Genomic DNA, 19,812 nt, shown 5'->3' with positions numbered 1-19,812 from the left:
AAGATTATTCACCATAACCAAGTGAGATTTATCCCTGGGATGCAAGGGTGGTTCAACACTCGTAAAACAATCAATGTGATAGATGATATCAACAAGAGAAAAAATAAGAACCATACAATCCTCTCAATAAATGCAGAGAAAGCAGGTGACAAAATACAGCATCCATTCCTGATCAAAACTCTTCAGAGTGTAGGGATAGAGGGAACATTCCTCAACATCTTAAAAGCCATCTACAAAAAGCGCACAGCAAATCTCATTCTCAATGGGGAAGCACTGGGAGCCTTTCCCCTAAGATCAGGAACAAGACAGGGATGTCCACTCTCACCACTGCTATTCAAAATAGTACTAGAAGTCCTAGCCTCAGCAATCAGACAACAAAAAGAAATAAAAGGCATTCAAATTGGCAAAGAAAAATTCAAACTCTCCGTCTTCAGAGATGACATGATACTGTACATAGAAAACCCAAAAGACTCCACCCCAAGATTGCTAGAACTCATACAGCAATTTGGCAGTATGGTAGGATACAAAATCAATGCACAGAAAGAAATCAGTGGCATTTCTCTACACTAACAATGAAACTGAAGAAAGAGAAATTAAGGAGTCAGTCCCATTTACAATTGCACCCGAAAGCGTAAGATACCTAGGAATAAACTTAACCAAAGAGGTAAAGGATCTATACCCTAAAAACTATAGAACATTTTCTAAAGAAATTGAGGAAGACACAAAGAGATGGAAAAAAATTCCATGCTTATGGATTGGAAGAATTAGTATTGTGAAAATGTCAATGTTACCCAGGGCAATTTACACATTCAATGCCATCCCTATTAAAATACCATGGACTCTCTTTAGAGAGTTGGAACAAATCATCTTAAGATATGTGTGGGGTAAGAAAAGACCCCAAATAGCCAGGGGAATATTAAAAAAGAAAACCAGAGCCGGGAGCATCACAATGCCAGATTTCAAGTTGTACTACAAAGCTGTGATCATCAAGACAGTGTGGTACTGCCATAAAAACAGACACATAGATCAATGGAACAGAATAGAGAACCCAGAAATGGGCCCTTAACTCTATGGCCAACTAATATTCGACAAAACAGGAAAGACTATCCATTGGAAAAAGGACAGTCTCTTCAATAAATGGTTTTGGGAATATTGGACAGCCACATGCAGAAGAAGGAAACTGGACCATTCTCTTACACCACACACAAAGATAAACTCAAAATGGATGAAAGATCTAAATGTGAGACAAGAATCCATCAAAATCCTAGAGGAGATCACAGGCAACACCCTTTTTAACTTGGCCACACCAACTTCTTGCAAGATACATCTATCATGGCAAGGGAAACAAAAGCAAAAATGAACTATTGGGACTTAATCAGGATAAAAAGCTTCTGCACAGCAAAAGAAATAGTCCACAAAACTAAAAGACAACCTATTAATGGGAAAAGATATTTGCAAATGATATATCAGATAAAGGGCTAGTATCCAAGATCTATAAAGAACTTATTAAACTCAACAGCAAACAATGTATGTTCTCATTCATTTGGGGAATATGAATAATAGTGAAGGGGAATATAAGGGAAGGGAGAAGAAATGTGTGGGAAATATCAGAAAGGGAGACAGAACATAAAGACTTCTAACTCTGGGAAATGAACTAGGGGTGGTGGAAGGGGAGGAGGGTGGGGGGTGGGGGTGAATGGGTGACGGGCACGGAGGGGGACACTTGACGGGATGAGCACTGGGTGTTATTCTGTATGTTGGTAAATTGAACACCAATAAAAATTAATGTATTAAAAAAATAAACTCAACAGCAAAGAAACAAACAATCCAATCCTGAAATGGGCAAAAGACATGAACAGAAATTTCATCAAAGAAGACATACACATGGCCAACAAGCACATAAGGAAATGCTCTGCATCATTTGCCATCAGGGAAATACAAATCAAAACCACAATGAGATACCACCTCACACTAGTGAGAATGGGGAAAATTAACAAGGCAGGAAACAACAAATGTTGGAGAGATTGTGGAGAAAGGGGAACCCTCTTGCACTGTTGGTGGGAATGTGAACTGGTGCAGCCACTCTGGAAAACTGAGGAACTGAGGTTCCTCAAAGAGTTAAAAATAGAACTGCCCTACCACCCAGCAATTGAACTATTGGGGATTTACCCCAAAGATACAGATGCAGTGAAAGACTGAGACACCTGCACCCCAATGTTTATAGCAGCAATGTCCACAATAGCCAACCTGTGGAAAGAACCTTGGTGTCCATCGAAAGATGAATGGATAAAGAAGATGTGGTCTATGTATACAATGGAATATTACTCAGCCATTAGAAATGATAAATACCCACCATTTGTTTCGACATGGATAGAACTGGAGGATATTATGCTGAGTGAAGTAAGTCAATCGGAGGACAAACATATGGTCTCATTCATTCGGGGAATATAAAAAATAGTGAAAGGGATTAAAGGGGAAAGGAGAGAAAATGAGTGGGAAATATCAGAGAGGGAGACATAACTGAGAGATTCTTAACTCTGGGAAATGAACAAGGGGTGGTGGAAAAGGAGGTGGGCGGGGGTGGGGGTGAATGGGTGATGGGCACTGAGGGGGGCACTTGATGGGATGAGCAGTGGGTATTATGCTATATGTTGGCAAATTGAACTCCAATAGAAAAGAAAAAAATAGAAAAAAGAAAATCTAATATGGATCCACTCTTGCTCCCCAAAACATCAAAAGTCTCCACAAATACTGCACAAAGAAAATTCACTGAAAGTATTAGTGTAATGGTTATTTTTTGAGGTTATCTTAAATGATAAGTTTGTAAATTTACTCCAGATGATTAGTGTATTTAGTTAAACCAGTAACACATTTTTGAAATGTGTGATAATGACATGATTATCTCGGGTTCCTTTTGCCTAATATCAGATGTTAGGGGATGGTTTTCCATTCTTTGGGGATGAGGAGTCAGAAACACTATTTAAATTCCTTAAAGGGAAGACCAATTCAGTTTTGACAAATGCCGAGTTCAGAAAATATCAAAAGCTATCCTTTCCAAGAAAGTATGAAAACATAGAGACAAAAAACACATGGGACATTGCCAATGTGTTAGATAATAATGGCACTAACTACATCCTACCACTTGTAGTTTAACAACTGTTAACAGAGTTGAGAGAGCTGGATGTAGCCTAGCAACAATTCAGTGAGTCTTTGATTAAATGCATTTCTTATTCTGGGCCTCAGTTTATTTGTCTGTAAAATGGGAGAGTTTGACTAGCCTATGCTTGTGGTCCCTTAAAATTGTGAATATCCTATAATTCCATGTACAGCATTCTGATGATGCCTTAGCAGATATATGGATTTCCATCTTCCTTTTCTCCAACATTGCTCCTTTGTACCAGTCTTGGAACAGTGGCTTACACTGCTATAGTTTGAGAGAAAGGCATCTTCTTGAGAGGACAGAGGTGCAAAGTCTCTGTGCTTTAGCCCCTACTCCACCTCCCATAATATTCGGGTCCTAATATTTGTATTTTAGATCTTGGACAAGTCACTTCCCCTTTTAGGATCTTAGTGTCTGTTTGTAATAAGGGTTTTCTCCCCCTGAATTCTCTTCTCTAATTGTATGTATGTATGTATGTATGTGAGCTAGAATAATTTTTGGTCATCTCACATTCCCAGTGAGACTTTCTAGGCCTTCCTTCTCTGTTTTTCCCCTTCCTGTTGGCAGAGGTCTGGAAAGCCTCATGAGCCGCATCTTGTCCCTAGGTTGAATGGCTGCAATGTAACAATTCTGCCCAGTGTTTGGCTGCCGCAGACATGGTCAAAGCATTAAGGTCCCTTTCTTTCATGGACAGTGCCCTAAGAATCTTTTCTTAGGATGAGACCTTGATATAAAAATGACATGAATATGATGTGGTATAAACAAAGACATGATGCAGCTGGTATAGAGTTTTATTGACTACAAAACAGATATGTAGCAATGGCAATCTGAAGATTGTAGTAGGAAAGTAGAGCTTTAAAAAGCTCATAAACTCATACTTTGATTCAAAAAGTATAGCAATATATTAAGATCATTATGGAATGTCTCGTGAGATTGTCTTACAGAGGAAAAAAATAAGATTCTGAGTTTGATAACTTCAAGGATACCTCTTAGGACTCACCCCTTTGTCTGGGCAAGAATTTCCATTGGGGAAAAGTAGTTCTTATAATAGGTCAAAACTTTTATTGGCCTTATGCATACTTTTCGATCTCATTCACTTGAGAAAGAATTATTCTTCCATTGACACTCTCCTGTGTGATGGCCTTGATCTTTGGAGCTGAGGGAAAAAAGCAATGAAGAGATGATTGTCACGCTCCTCTTACCATCTGAAATACTCATTTGTAGTTCCCTGTTCTCAGTACCTGAAGCTTCTCTGTCCTTTCCAAAGTGATCACTCAGCAATATGGCAGGTTCTGCTGGGGTTAAAGAGATCTCACCAAAGAAGGTTTTTTCCTCCCACCCTCCAGGAAACAAGAATGTGTGAATAGTGTCATCGTCTAGAGGCCAAGACCTGCATCCCAGGTTTGTCTGATACAGAATCTAGGCTCTGACTATATGCTTTTTGGGAGGCCTTCTGGCTTCTGCATGCTTTGTTGTACTTGTATCACAGGTTCTATGAGCTAACAGAGCACTAAATACCATTCTGGACACCTCATTTAAAGATCTAGAAAGCATGAAAGATGGCTGAGAAGCCAGAGATGCTTATCATGGTCACTGTTTTCAAAGTTATGATTTACTTGAATATGTGCTTTGTTGACATACCAGGAAACTGATTCTAGATCAAAGGGAAGATCTAACATTAATAGAGACACAGGGAGAACTTTGTTAAATCAACCTCTCCAACAGTAGAGTAGGCCACTCCATCTAGTAATGGGTTCCCTGTTTCTGGACACGTGTAAGTAGGCTAACAGACCATTTGTCAATATCTTGCAGAGAAGTAGCAGTTAGACCAGCTGCCCATGATGGTGCCTGAAACCCTGATTCTCTGAATCTAATGCCTTAGAACACTAAGTGCCACTTGTACCAAACTATGGTTTCTTAGAACTTTTCCATGAGATGTTAAAGGCAATCTGAGAAAGTAGGGTTCCCAGGTCAAGGATTTTTGGTAACACCAAGTTAAGCAAGTAAAACTTTTGATATTTCTCTCTCTTTTCTGTTTCTTTTCTCCCTCACAGGAGTGCCTGGTCTATCTTTAACTTACTGAAATGCATGACTGTTCATGAGGAGGATAGTGGTACCTAGCATTTCAACCATTTCTGGTCATGGGACACATTTTTTGTAATACACAATTAAAGTCTCACAGAACACTAATGTTTAACAGAATGTAGTTTGGGAAATTATGTGAAATAATTTTCTTGTAATTTAGCAGTTTATTAAACAGACCCCATAACTTAACAGAGATGTAATAATATGAATGATCATTGCTATCTATTTTATTGCTGGCAGAGGACTTGCATGTGTATTATTGAAGACAATACTGAGAGCTCACTTTTTTCTTTTTTATCTAATTTGAGTTAATTCAAAATTCCTTGCTATCTGGGGTAAAATAAAAATCGAACACAGGATATTTGGGAGTACACTAAGGATTATGAGTACTATAGAATGAATAAACATGTTGATTAATTTTTAAAAAGTAGATTCAAACAATGAAAGAAATTTTTACCTTTAACACTTGACTTCGATTCCTCCATTGTCCTATAAAAATGATAAGAATTACAGCTCATTCTAGTGTTAGCAACAATCATAAAAATTCCTCAAGGTGAACTAACTTCCTTTGCTTGCTTGTAAATTCATAGCTCTTTAATGAGGATAATTGGCTGAGTTCTGTAGTCTCAAGTTCATGAGTTCATGGGAAAACCTTCCTGGATCCAGAAGGAAGTGAGTACTGCCTCCCACTGACCTTAGGACCAAGGGAAGTCTACCAAACTACCTCTATTCTTTCAGCTGGCTGCAGGCTTTGCCTCCACTGGGATCTTTTTCAGGGTCTGGGTTTGAAGCCTGGAACCCTTGGGCTTTTCAGACTGTTCAAAGTTTGGTCTGATAGTCTTTTATTTATGTATTTTTATTTAATTTTATTTTTTAAAGTTTATTTATTTAAGCAATATCTACACCCAATGTGGTGCTCCAAGTCACAACACCACAATCAAGAGCCTCATGCCCTGTTAACTAAGCCAGCCAAGTGCCTCTATGTATTTTTTTTTAAAAAATTCTAAAACTTTTTTCTTGGGTCATAGAATGCATGTGTCCTTTTTCCCACCCAGACAACTATTGTCATTTCCCAAGTTGGTCAGAAATGCCACATTGAAAAATCTAGACTTCTCAACCTCTTAGGAATCTTCTTATCCTGTCAGACTAAAATATCCTTCCAACCTTCTGGGCTTTTTGTTTTGTTTTGTTTTTGGATCCAAAATTGTATGCATTCCCAGTGGGAAATACTATATAGCCAAGCCTTCCTAGTTGTTTCTTTTTGGAGATTTTAACATATTAATTTTAACAATTGACTTCAAATCTTAGTACCCTGGGAATAATAGCTGATTAATTCATACTTGCTATTTAATGAGATACAACCTGATTTAAATATCCAGAAGAAATTCAACATAAACTTTTCTTTCTCTGGAGTGATGATTGCTAACAGAACCCTGAGGTATATGAAGGCACGCACAAAAACTCAATGTTCTTTTTGTCCTCCTCCCCTGCCAGCCTTTGCCTTACCCCTCACTCTCTCCCTCCAGAAGCTGCTGGTAGGTGGCGATTTCCTTCTCTAGGTGGGTCTTGATGCCCAGGAGGACCTTGTATTCATTGTGCTGACGCTCCAGGTCATGGCGCAGCTGCCTCAATTCATCCTCATAGTGGGAGATGATCTGTTGCATGTCCTGGAGCTGGCAGGAGTACCGAGACTGGGTCTCTGATAACATGTTCTCTAAAGCAGATTTCTGAAAGAGGAAATGATGTTTCTTCCATTAATTGGCTGATAGCTTGACTGCTTCAATAATGTAGGCTTATTGAGTAGTTGGATTATACTGATCACTCTGGTGGCTTCTGGGATGCAAAAGTGGGCAGCTGACTGACTCACAGGTTTGGGGCTTGGGCAGTGAGGAGTGCACGAGAGTCAGAATTTTTGAAGCCCATTTTCTGGGCATTTCTTTGTGTTGGGGAGCTCTTGGCAGCTTTGCTATGTTCCTGCAGTGTTTATTGAGTATGCTACTCATTTGGGGTTAGGCATACACTGCCTTGTTCTGATTTATTCTTTACCTCCTCATGCTTATATTTTATCTGTGGCCATATAGAAAACTCCTGGGAGAAACAGAAACTGGGACAGCTGTCTCTGTATCTTCAGAGAAGGGTCTCAAGTAGGGATGCTGGATAAAATAGCACCTAGCTAAATTTGAATTTCAGATGAGCAACGAGTAATTTATTAGTACAAGTATGTCCTAAAAATTGCCTCGATATTGCACGGACATACTTATACTAAAAACAAAACAAAACAAAAAAACAAAAAAACCCACACCCTTTGCTTTGTATTTGAAATTCAAATTTAACTGGATGGCCTATATTTCAATTTGGTCAATCTAGCATCCATAGTCCCAAGCAATGCTCATTGATTATGACAATGGTAATGAATTGTCATTATTGAGGAAATTCTAAAAACTGCACAATGAAGTTGCCACACTAGGATACAGAGAACTGAGATCAAGACCCTGTTCTGTTTGGATTTCCCACCCACTTTTCTGGAGTGTGTAACTTAAATCTTCAGGAGAAGCTCGTAACTATGCTGGATAATCTCATTTGCTTATGGTGCTAACTTTCACAGGGCACTTAATGCTGCCTGGCCTGCACTCATCACTCTCCTGTTCTCCCAGAGGGCTATACTGCATTCCTTCTCCTCTGTCCTTAGATCCCCTCCTCCCTCTCCTTTCTTTCAGCCCATGGCCTTGCTTCTAGTCTTGAGGAAATGAAAGCCATCAGGAGAGGATCCCAACAAGTTCCCAGCATTATTCCATTCACACCCATGAGCTTGTGTCCAAGTTCTTGCTCTTCTCCTGTTGCAATGCATGAGCTGTCTGTGCTCCAGTCATTTGAGCAATTGCCCACTTTCTTGTATCATTAATATTTTCCTCTCTACCAGATTCTTCCCATTGGCTTTCAAATAGAATAATTTCTCCCACCTTAAAAATTTTCTCTCTTGAATCCATATCTACATTTAGTTGTCATTCAATTTCTCTGCTCTCCTTCACCTATAGCAAAGCTCCTCAAAGTGTACAGTTTCTCTGTATCTGCTGTTCCAAATTCCTTTAGACTTCCCTCCAAGGGACAAGCTACACAGTCTGACCCCACTTTTACCCCAAGGGTCTCCCCTTCCCTTTCCTCCTCTTCTCTCCTTTGTTCTTTCCTTTGTTCATTCATTATGGACACATTGGCTTTCCTGCTATTCCTCCAACCCAACTGACATACCTGTGCCTCATGGCTTTTGCATTTGCTGTTCCCTCCACCTGGAACCCTCTCTCCATAGCCATGTAATGCACCTGCTCACCACTTCTAGGTTTTTGTTCACCTTAACAGTAAAACCTTTCCTGGCTACCTTGTTTAAATTGGCGGCTCTATATTCCAGCATGCCTGACCTCCTCACTCCATGATTCATTTCTTAGTAGCACTTTTCTCCATCTCACATATATATTATGATTGGTCATCCATACTAGAATGTAAACTCCCTTATTATAGAATCCTTAGTATTTAGAATAGTATCAGATAGTAGAATGCATAAAAATGAATGTAAATGTCTTGCTGACCTCACATGGTTGTTGTGAAATACTGCATGTCCAAATGCTCTGAAAGCCATTAAACACTGTAATTATTTCTGTGCTCATTATTATCACCTTGACAATGTACCTTTTAAATGTCTGTTTACCATCACTTATTCCTAAAACATAACAGTAATTTGCCATGTGTATCTCCAATAGAATGAACCAATTATTCTCCTCAAGATCAAGGGCAGAGTAGCACTTGGAAATGATATTGATAAATGATTAGAAGATTCAAATGGGAATCAAATGACAGATTTCATTTAATGATTTTGAGTGCTTGTGACACTCATACAAAGCATTTTACTAAAAACCATGAAAATTATAGAAATGACTTAGAAATAAGAATTTATAGTTTACTGGATGATAAGACATCTATATAATGGACAGAGCACTACTTAGGAGTCAGACAGGGCTGGATTTGCCACCAATTCATGTTGACACCAGAATTTCTTTGTATTAGGGCTTCAGGGGGCATCCTGGTTGTAAGTGGGGAGAGTACTAGTAGAGATTATGAGGACGTACTAGACCCCCCACACTTCTCAAACACCAGGTGGTTATACCACTGGCCACTTACTATTTGTATGACTTTGGACAATTTATCTGGAGCTTTGGTTTCCTCATCTATAAAATGAGAACACAAAGACCTGCCTGGAAAGGTTAATGTGAGGATTGATGGCAGTTAACATAATGAACTCCCTGGCATACAATGTGGCACAAGGTTTCTATCTTGTGCCACAATAAATGATAGCTCTTATTACCATTATCATTTTGAACAATCTGGAAGGAAAGTGGGAAGTAAGAAATGTCCCAAGGGAGTTGGAGAGAGAGGCCCAGGCGAGAAATCAAGAGAGTCAAGAGAAGTCAAGGAGGAGGTGGTACCTGACCCTAGCTCAGACTCACTCTGTTGCGCTGTGCCTGCAGGTCAATCTCCAGGGCCTGGAAAGTGCGCTTCAGTTCATGAATGTCACTTTGGCTACTCTGCACAGTTGCTGGACTGGCCACCTCCTGGGCCATGGCTGCTGCCTATGAGACAAGCAAAGGGCAGAGGCATTGGCATTGGGACCACATGGAAATGGAACCTTTGGGAAGTTTGAGCACCTTTCCTTTACCTGCTCTTTATACCAAGTGTCCAAGTCTTGATGCTTCTTCTTTATTATAAATTCATATTCCTGCCTCATATCCTCCAGGACCTTAATCAGATCTTCTCCTGGAATTGTATTCACCTTCACATTGACCTTGAAGTCATTTGGCATATGATGTTCCTTCATTTCCTGTTTAGTAATAGAGAAAGAAAATGAACTGGCTTTGGTAATCGGAAGGCCAGAAGTGTGTTGACTGGCAGCAGTTAACAGGTCTTTTAAAAATTCAGCTCTTGTGGTTTTTTATTCTTTTACTGGTATGGTTTGATTTCTTAGTTATTATTCATTAATGGCAAAACATTGTATATTTTTCTATTATAACTTTAGAAAATAAAAAAATAGCACTAGATTAGATAGGTAATCAAATGGTTTCTGTGATTATTGAATTAATCCCTGTTTGTAAATGTTTCACAAAGAATTATGCTTACATAGCATGTAAAGCACTTCATCACATGTTCATGGGTGAAGTGATGGCACGATTCAACAGTTTAACATTTCAGATTATAGGCTAAGGCTTTCAGGAGGCATTTCAGCAACCCAAAGCCAAAAGGTATAAAGTCTTTTAATATCTTGTCAATGCATTATGACTCTGTAGGGCTGGCACCCATAGAATATCATGAAAATCAAGAAACCATAGGACAGGTTTAATTTACAATCATTATCTAACCAACTGTTCAGAATTGAGGTTCTTTGATGTTCATTAGCAATTTTGTTTGCCTAAAATGGGGATTGCTTTTCTTATTGCATCAGAGTCTCAGGGACTTCAGATGGATGGTAACTTTTTCAAAGTCATTTAAAAGCTTATGGAAATTAAGATTCTTCAGTTTTGCCACTAGTTTTATTTACCTTGGTTAGTGGCAAGTTCTCTTTATTCTACTGTCCTCCAGTTTTTTGCACATTGGGTCAATGAAGGAAGTTCAAGCTCATGCATTTATTCTTACAGTACTATATTAACAAATAAGTCGAGGTAAACATTGTGTATTAGCAAAATTGTTGACTGATTTGTCATTAATTATGATTATAATAATTTGGCTGTTGGATTTGACACTGAATAGATAAGCTTGAAGCTGGAAAAAATTAGATGTTTATATGGTTCCTTATAATTACTTAGGTTGAAGGACACTAGGACCGGCATTCAGATGATGGTTTCTTCTGGTCTTCTGGGCTATTGAATCATCTGAAAGTGCCTGTTAAAAGCTGTGCTAGTTACCAGGAGGTCCTGGGTAGTCCTACCTGCTCATGTCGCTTCTTCATGAGGATAAGCTCTTTCCTCATTCCCTCAACCTCCTGTTCCAAATCTGTTGTGACAATGGTCAGATCATCCAAGGTCTTTCGGAGACCTTCAACTTCAATTTCCAGATCTTTCTTGAAGGAGTGTTCATTTTCATACCTTTGGTTGGAAGGAAGAGAAGAATACACTTATTGTTCGAAGACTATGGCCTTGTAAGGATTCACTTCAGTCTGGAGGTGAATCTCTTAGTTTTTAGGTTTAATAAGAGCAAATGAACATATGCTGCACATCTTTCATATGTCTGTTTCATGCAGGTTTTTCTGTGATGAATACTTGTTAATAACAATGTTGTTATTTTTTTTAAATTAGAGAGGATGAAATAATAAACAGTCCTATGCTCATCACTTCGACTTAGTAACTGTTAACATTATGCTTCATCTATACTCTATTTTGTATTTTATTTTTTAAATTTTATTTATTTATTCGAGAGAGAGAGAGAGAGAGAGAGAGAGAGAGAGAGAGAGAGAGAAGCAGGATCCATGCAGGGAGCCTGATGTGGGACTCAATCCCAGGACTCCAGGATCATGCCCTGGGCTGAAGGCAGGCAATAAACCACTGAGCCACCCAGAGATCCCCTATTTTGTATTTTAAACTGAATTATAGACATTACAACACTTAACCCCTAAGTACTTAGGAATATATCTTTTAAAAACAAGAATTTTCATTAAGAATGAAGCAAAAGGGGGCACCCAGAGCTCAGTTGGTTAAGTGTCTAACTCTTGGTTTGGGCCTTGGTCATGATATCAGGGTTGTGAGATTGAGCCCTGAGTTGGGGTCTGTGCTCAGTGCAGAGTCTGCTTGGGATTCTCTCTCTTCCTCTGTACCTCCCTACCACACACTCTCCATTTCTCTCAAATAAATAAATAAATCTTAAAAAAAAAAGAATGAAGCAAATGTTAACAGCTGTTAAATCTAAGTGATGGGCATACTCTTAATTATGGAGAACAAACTGATGGTTACCTGAGGGGCAATGGGTAGGGGAATAGGGGAAACAGGTGATGGGAGTTAAGGAGTGCACTTGTGATGATGAGCACTGGGTGATGTATAGAAGTGTTGAATCAGTATATTCTACACCTGAAAGGAATATGACACTGTATGTTAACTATACTAGAATTAAAATAAGAAAAAAACCCCAGGAGTTTTCTAAATAAGCATAATTACATTATCACACCTAAAGAGCTAATAATAACTCTTTAATATCATCTAATTCTTGGTTCATATTCAAACTTTCCCATGCTACAAGGTGTATTTCATATCTAGGTTGTTTAAAGTAGAGTTCAGTCAAGTATTCGTTCCTATTATGCTTTTAATTATATTTTATTAAGATGTTACATGTGGCTAACAGTGAGATAAGTTTTCCTTTAGCAAAACAAAAACAAGAGGAACCCCCCAAATAAAGCAAAACAAAAAAAGCAAATGAAAACTCCCCACAATATGATGAAGAAGGAACTTACTTGAGGCTGAAGTCATCCACTGCCATCCTGGCATTGTCAATGAGAAGAATGATCTGAGCGTTGGTCAGCTTGCCATCCATGATCTGTAAAACACACATCAAGAGTCATTTAAGTCAGACACACTTCTATGGGAGAACTGGATTTCTGCTCTGTAGTTTCTGGGTACACACTTGTTAGCATAGATGCTGTTCTTTTCTGGCAGTGGAACAACAAGTAATGCAATCAACAAATATTGAGCACTTACTAGGTACAAACCATCAGAATGATTTTTAAAGTATGAACATGGTCCACAGCCACTTCACTGTCTTTTTTTACCCTAAGTTTAACAGACTAGGATTGGTGCATTCTAAGAAGAATGACATTGGAAGGGGGAAAGACATTGTTCAAAGTGCCTTCTGACTCTCCAGTGCTGCGAACATCTTAGTGTTTTGTTTCAGCTCATCCACATCTGATGATGTTAAAAGAGTTTTAAGTTATAATCCTGTTTTTATTGTGACTATAAGTCTGGCTCCCTTAAAGTGCAGTAGTTATTTAAGATGAACATAATTCTTCTTTGCAGTAGCATTCATGTTGCAGTAGCATTCATGTTTCTGAGCAGTGACACTGAGCAAAGTATCAAAATATCACTGATATTAGCTTGTCAAACTGATTCTGAGTGAATTTTATAATAGTCATCACATGCCATAATTATTTTTTTGTTCAAAGTGACTATAACCATTCACAAAACTTGTAGATAGGTGTACATGTTCATAAATTATTCCATGATGAGAATGCCCTAATTGTAGCTATTAAAATATTAACTGAAATAATTTTTTTGGCAGCTTAATAAACTTTAACTGTGGTAAAGTCTTTGGTTACGACTTGTACTGGGTGTTTATATACTTTTTGACCTTAAAATGAAAAATACTGTTGAAAGTTTCTACTTGGGTAACTGTGTTTACGTATATGATTTGTAAATTCTTCTAGGCAATTGTAACAAGTAGTGCACATTTGATATATTCACTGTCTTCAGAAAATTGAGTGGAAGATGTCTGAACATCAAAAGTGTAATACTACTTACTTTTGTACCACATATTGTGCTGAACTAGGAACTGGAGATTTTCTTTTTTACTTGCTTTACTGACCATTAGTGTGAACTTGGGCCAGTCACCCTGTTCCCTGGGTTTCAATTTCATCATCTGTTAAATAAGGAGTTTGTAGTAGAAACTACTAAAAATCTTAGCTCTAAACTTCTGTGATTTAGCTGGAGGCAGAGAATTCTGTGACATTCCCATCATATTTGAAGAGATAATTCTTTTATTTAGAAAGGATTTCCTTTTTTTAAAAAGATTTTATTTATTTATTTATGAGAGGGAGAGAGAGAGAAGGCACAGACACAGGCACAGGGAGAAGCAGGCTCCGTGCAGGGAGCCTGACGTGGGACTCGATCCCGCGTCTCCAGGATCAGGCCCTGGACCCAAGGCGGCGTTAAACCACTGAGCCACCCGGGCTGCCCAGAAAGGATTTCCTCAGGACAAAGTTATACCTCAATACAAAGACATCCTTTAAGGATCCACTGTTTTTTTTTTTTTAAGATTTTATTTATTTATTCATGAGAGACAGAGAGAGAGAGAGGCAGAGGGAGAAGCGGGCTCCTCGCAGGGACTCGATCCCAGACACGGAGATCACGCCCTGAGCCAAAGGCAGACGCCCAACCACTGAGCCACCCAGGCGTCCCTAAGGATCCACTCTTATTCAAAGCTCCACTGATTACTTGGAATTTGGTATCATGAATGCACAATAGCAGGATTCAGAGGTGGTAATAACACTGTGTCTGGAACTCAAAGGGCAGAGATTGGGGTCCTGTTCTCCCACCTACTAGCTGAGTGACCTTACTGAATCTCAGTTTCTTCATCCATAAAATGGCAATAGTGATAATAATAGTAGCCACTTCATCAAAGAGTTAATGAGAGTTAGATTAGAAGAGATTAAATATAATAATGTAACATAGTATAATCTGGGCATACTGTAGACACTGAAGAATTAGTTGAAACTATATATTAATTTAGAAAAATATAAAATGTTTAATTTTCTTTTATAAAAGAACTTTTGAGAGGATCTACAGATGGCCAAAAGACACACAAAAAGATGCTCAATATCACTCATCATCAGGGAAATGCAAATGAAAACCATAATAAGATTTTGATGGAATCTTGTCTCACATATAGATCTTTCATCCATTTTGAGTTTATCTTTGTGTATGGTGCAAGAGAGTGGTCTAGTTTCATTCTTCTGCATGTGGATGTCCAGTTTTCCTAGCACCATTTATTGAAGAGACTGTCTTTCTTCCAGTGGGTAGTCTTTCCTCCTTTATCATATATTAGTTGACCATAGAGTTGAGGGTCTACTTCTGGATTCTCTATTCTGTTCCATTGATGTATGTGTCTGTTTTTGTGCCAGTACCACACTGTCTTGATGACCACAGCTTTGTGGTACAACCTGAAATCTGTCATTGTGATGCCCCCAGCTATGGTTTTCTTTTTTAAAATTCCCCTGGCTATTCAGGGTCTTTTCTGATTCCACACAAATCTTAAAATAATTTGTTCTAACTCTCTGAAGAAAGTCCATGGTATTTTGATAGGGATTGCATTAGAAATGTAAATTGCCCTGGGTAACATTGACATTTTCACAATATTAATTCTGCCAATCCATGAGCATGGTAAGGTAATACCTCACACCAGTCAGAATTGGCTAGTATCAGAAAAACAAGATATAGTAAGTATTGGAGAGGATGTGGAGAAAAGGGAACCCCTGTGCAGCGTTGGTGGGAATGTAAAATGGTGCAGCCACTGTGGAAAACAGTATGGAGGTTCCTCAAAAAATTAGAAATAGAACTGCCATATGATACAGTAATTCCACTTCTGGATATTTACCTGAAGAAAAATTCAACAATTTGAAAAGATGTATGCACCCTTATGTTCATTGCAGCATTATTTGTAGGAGCCAGGATATGGAACCAACTTAAGTGTCCATCGATAGCTGAATGGATACAGAAGATGTGCTATATATATATCCAATGGAATACTACTGAGCTGTAAACAAAAATGAAATCTTACTTTTTGCAACCACATGGATGGACCTAGAGGGTATATGCTAGGTGAAATAAGTTAGACAGTAAAATACTATAGAAATAATAGGTCAGAAAGACAAATACTATATGATTTCACTTGTATGTGGAATCTAAAAAACAAAAGAAATGGACAAATAGAAATAAACTCATAAATGCAGGGAGCAAACTGGTGGTTGCCAGAGGAGGAGGAGAGAGGAGTGGGTGAAATAGGTAAATGGGATTAAGAGATGCAAACTTCCAGTTATAACATAAATAAAGCATGCGGATGAAAAGTATAGTATAGGGAATATAAGAAAAAGGAAAAAGGAAAAAGCTTGCACTTTTTGTAATGAGAGCCAATGCCTGTATAGGATAAAGTCCAGGTTCTGTATGTTGAGATGCATCCTCAAACTTCTGCTGTTCATAGTGGAAGATAACCAGGCTGCTGCCCTGCCCAACTCCTTTCTTCTCTTGGTGTATTCCAAATGGTACTATGACTACTTCCTTTGCTCTAAAAAAGGATTCTGTAGATATTTCCTTGTCTCCCTGCTGCAGTGCTGCTTAGGGATTTTCATACCAATGCTTTTCCTTCCAGGCTCTTTATTCTTCCATTGTCTAAACTCATAGGATATGTACCTCCATCCAGGAAAGCCCAGGGGCCCTGTGCACTTAGGTGTTGATTGACATCCAGGGAAACCAAACAGTATTCCCAACATGGGATCAGAAAATAAAAAATACAATCTGTGGGCTTATTTGGCTTTTTTTGAGTTAAACTGATAATTTATCTGTTGCAAAACCTACCAAGAATCTGACTCCCCCCAGTCAGCATTCTTCTCAGTGTACGTGAATGGTGAGTTCTGAAATGTACTCTAGAGAGAGCACACTTCTTTATTTATTTAAAAAAGATTGTATTTATTTGAGAGAGAAAGCACGAATGGGGGGAGAAGGAGAAGCAGGCTCCCCACCAAGAAGGGAGCCCAATGTGGGGCCCGATCCCTGGACCCTGGGATCGTGACCTTAGCCAAAGGCAGATGCTTAATTGACTGAGCCACCCAGGCACCCTAGAACACGTTTAAAAAACCAAAATTATTTCCTCTGTTCAGGCTTACTTGGTATAATATTATGATATAGTCACTTTTTCTGGGACATCCTTCACAGTAATGAATGTATTATGAGGATGGATTGAGACATAATTTGTGAAGCATAGGTTTTGCATTGTGTGTTGTCATTAATCAAGAGGATTCTCCCCTAAGGCTCTGAGTTCATTCTTTTAAAAAAATGGAGTTGGTGTATTAGTATAGCATTGTTGCTCCAGGGTGTATAATCTTGTTCCAAGAAGAAGAAAATAGGATTTTTTAAATAATAAACCACAGTGCCAAATATAGTACTATTGAGAGCATTCTAAAATACATGTATCCTTATGACCATGTCTAATTCGATATTTCAAAAGGATTGGATTAATTTTTGAACTAATTTTCTAATAGCTCTTTTGAGTAATATTTAGGATCCCTATGGTGGGACAAAAGGATACTATATCTGCAGATAGCATTTCATCAGCCCTGGGAAGGGGTCGACCCCTATATTGTAGTGGGTTATCATATTCTTTGGGTTTCTGTTTTCTTGCCTGTGAGTCAAGGAGGTCAGGACAGATAGAATAACCTCAACTTCAAAGAACTGTTTTCTTCAAACATGAAAAATGCAACTAAAATAAATCTAGAAAAGAGTGGAATTCAAACCTGAATTTAATTGATGACCCAGAATTTAAAGTCAGAACCCAGAATCCTGGACCACTTAGAGAGTGGGCAAGCCCCCACTCACTTTTCTCAATTCTGTTCCAAAGAATTTAGGCCACCAATCAGTCTCAGTCTCCTCATCTATAAATTGGGGGTAAGAAATGAGATAATGTGTATGAAATGTATGTCATAGGATTAGCAGTGCATTATTTCTACTAACAAGCAGCACTGTTTTTGTAGAAGGTAGGCTAGTGAGCACCATGCAGTGTGGAAACTGTGAGACCATTAGAAGCAGATCTGAGTTAGTGGGTGACGGGCATTGAGGTGGGCACTTGATGGATGAGCACTGGGTGTTATTCTATATGTTGGCAAATTGAACACCAACAAAAAATAAATTTATAAAAAGAATCTCATGTCTGCCTCTTGCTGGTGGCTTTTGGTGGCAACGTCACACCTCTGAGCTCCAGGGTGTTTACAGGGTCATTGTAAGAATTGAATCAGGTAACATAGAATGTTTCCATCAGTGCAAAAAAGCTCTTGGATGGTGTCAATATGTGCATTAAAACATCCAACATCAAGGATGGTATACAGGAAGAGCCCAATTAATACTTTCCTCCCTCTTCCCTGTTCCCTCCTCTCTCCTGTCACTTAGTGAATTATTTGACTAGGTTTGACCTCATGTTCATTCTGGAAGTTAGGTTCTCAGCTGTCCATTTGCAAAAAAAAACTTCTGTTCTCTCCATTCTAAAACAAAAGTAACTTTATTTATGAAAAAAAATTATGATGAGGTTTGTTGAGTCACCTTGTTTTTTCCATAAAGACAACCATGTACTATATAGTTAGGGTAATTACACAGTCAGTTATTAGGTTGATTATTCAATAATTAGGGTTCATTATGAGGACAGATTTATGTTATCTTGATTGGTCTTTTCTACATTCAAGCAAGGACAACTGAGGGTTGAGAAATAATACTGTATAAATATTGGAAACCCTTTCTAGGATGGGTAAAATCATGATCTTATGGGGAATTTTCTGGGACCACTTTACATAAGAGGAAAGTTACATAGCTTTAAAAAGTAACTTGTGAGCTAACTGGATTCCCTCCACTTCCAGTATTGTGAGATGTCTCGGAAGATAGGAGCTCAGCTTTTTTTTTTTTTTTTTATGTTTTAAAGAAGTCTCCATAACCCATCCTAACTATAAGATTCCAAAAATTATGCTCATTTTATTATTTTTTTTCTAGCAATATGCCCTTTCAGAACTTGGTGCAGGAAGAACTCAGAGCCTCTAGCAGCCCTCAAAAGGAAATATCCGGGGATGTCAGAATGATGTATCTGCCAAAGCTAGAGTGACAGCTTTTAGGTACGATCTCCGGGAGTTAACTCAGCCTTTCTTTCTGTGGGTAATCATGCTGTCGCCAGGACTTTTGAGGTGGAGCAGAACTGATGTAATGAGAAAGTAAATGCCCTCTTGTGTCTTGTGCACTGAGCATGAGGAATGAATACCATGAATACCGGCCCTTATCATTACTATGACATTACTGGGTCATAACTGATACTGGACAGCAGCTGGTTGCCCTACATTTTTTGGATTCTCTGTATAATTTATGTATAGAAGATGAAATACACAAACCAGGCTTTCCTGAGTCCAAAAGGTATAACAGGAAAATATCCTCAAATACCTTTGTTCACAATTACTTTCAGCTCTTTTGACATTTTCCTGGAAATTGTCTTATGTACTGATTTCTCCTCCCATGGCTCTCTGGAAATACAGCCCCCTCTTGAGTTCCAGGGGCACCCACGATCTTACCTGCTCTTGCAGGTGGCTGATGTTTTCCTCATACTGGGAGTAATTTTGCTTACTGCCAGGATCTCTCTGCTCGTGCCACTTCAAGATGCGACTTTCGAGCTTCTCGTTGGCCTCCTCCAGGGCACGTACCTTGTCCAGGTAGGAAGCCAGGCGGTCATTGAGGTTCTGCATCACTTCCTTCCCACTTGCACCTGGGAGGGAATTGCCTCTTCTAGATCCCCAAGGCCCTCCAGGAGGCAGACAGCTTGGTGAGCTGAAGGAAAGGGAGATGCGGACACCCCCAGCCCCCCCATGGACACTGGGAGCCCGAGGGAAGCTCCCCAGCTGGCCCCAGCTGCCTCCTGTGCCACGGAGGGAGCCTGAGGGGGTCTGGCTAAATTTGTGGCTGGAGTTCATGGTCCCATCTGTGTTTGGTGCAGGGATGGGCTCTGCTCTGCTCCCTGGCACTGCAGAACTG

The 19,812-nt window shown here is 39.0% G+C and overlaps 1 protein-coding gene across 1 annotated transcript; it reads right to left on the bottom strand.

Moving 5' to 3' along the window:
• Window positions 1-3,933: 3,933 nt before the first annotated feature.
• On the bottom strand, window positions 3,934-19,812 carry KRT23 (keratin 23). Its single transcript, XM_055334928.1, has 8 exons — window positions 19,356-19,812; window positions 12,726-12,808; window positions 11,214-11,370; window positions 9,951-10,112; window positions 9,742-9,864; window positions 6,752-6,972; window positions 5,703-5,734; window positions 3,934-4,316 (listed from the first exon to the last, which is right to left on the bottom strand). The coding sequence occupies exons 1-8, from the start codon at window positions 19,749-19,751 to the stop codon at window positions 4,231-4,233; spliced, it is 1,260 nt and encodes a 419-aa protein (XP_055190903.1). The 5' UTR covers window positions 19,752-19,812; the 3' UTR covers window positions 3,934-4,230.

Source organism: Nyctereutes procyonoides, unplaced genomic scaffold, assembly GCF_905146905.1.
Source record: "Nyctereutes procyonoides isolate TBG_1078 unplaced genomic scaffold, NYPRO_anot_genome, whole genome shotgun sequence".
Taxonomy (NCBI): domain Eukaryota; kingdom Metazoa; phylum Chordata; class Mammalia; order Carnivora; family Canidae; genus Nyctereutes; species Nyctereutes procyonoides.
The sequence above is the reverse complement of the archived record's forward strand: the minus strand, read 5'-3'. Positions and strand labels throughout refer to the sequence as shown.

Excerpts from the sequence above, each read along its gene's own strand:
- KRT23 (XM_055334928.1), bottom strand. The coding sequence starts at position 19,751 with ATGAACTCCAGCCACAAATTTAGCCAGACCCCCTCAGGCTCCCTCCGT. Across the intron at positions 11,371-12,725 it reads GTGGATGACTTCAGCCTCAA|GTATGAAAATGAACACTCCT; the intron begins GTAAGTTCCTTC and ends TTCCAACCAAAG. Across the intron at positions 5,735-6,751 it reads CTGGAGGGAGAGAGTGAGGG|GACAATGGAGGAATCGAAGT; the intron begins GTAAGGCAAAGG and ends TCATTTTTATAG.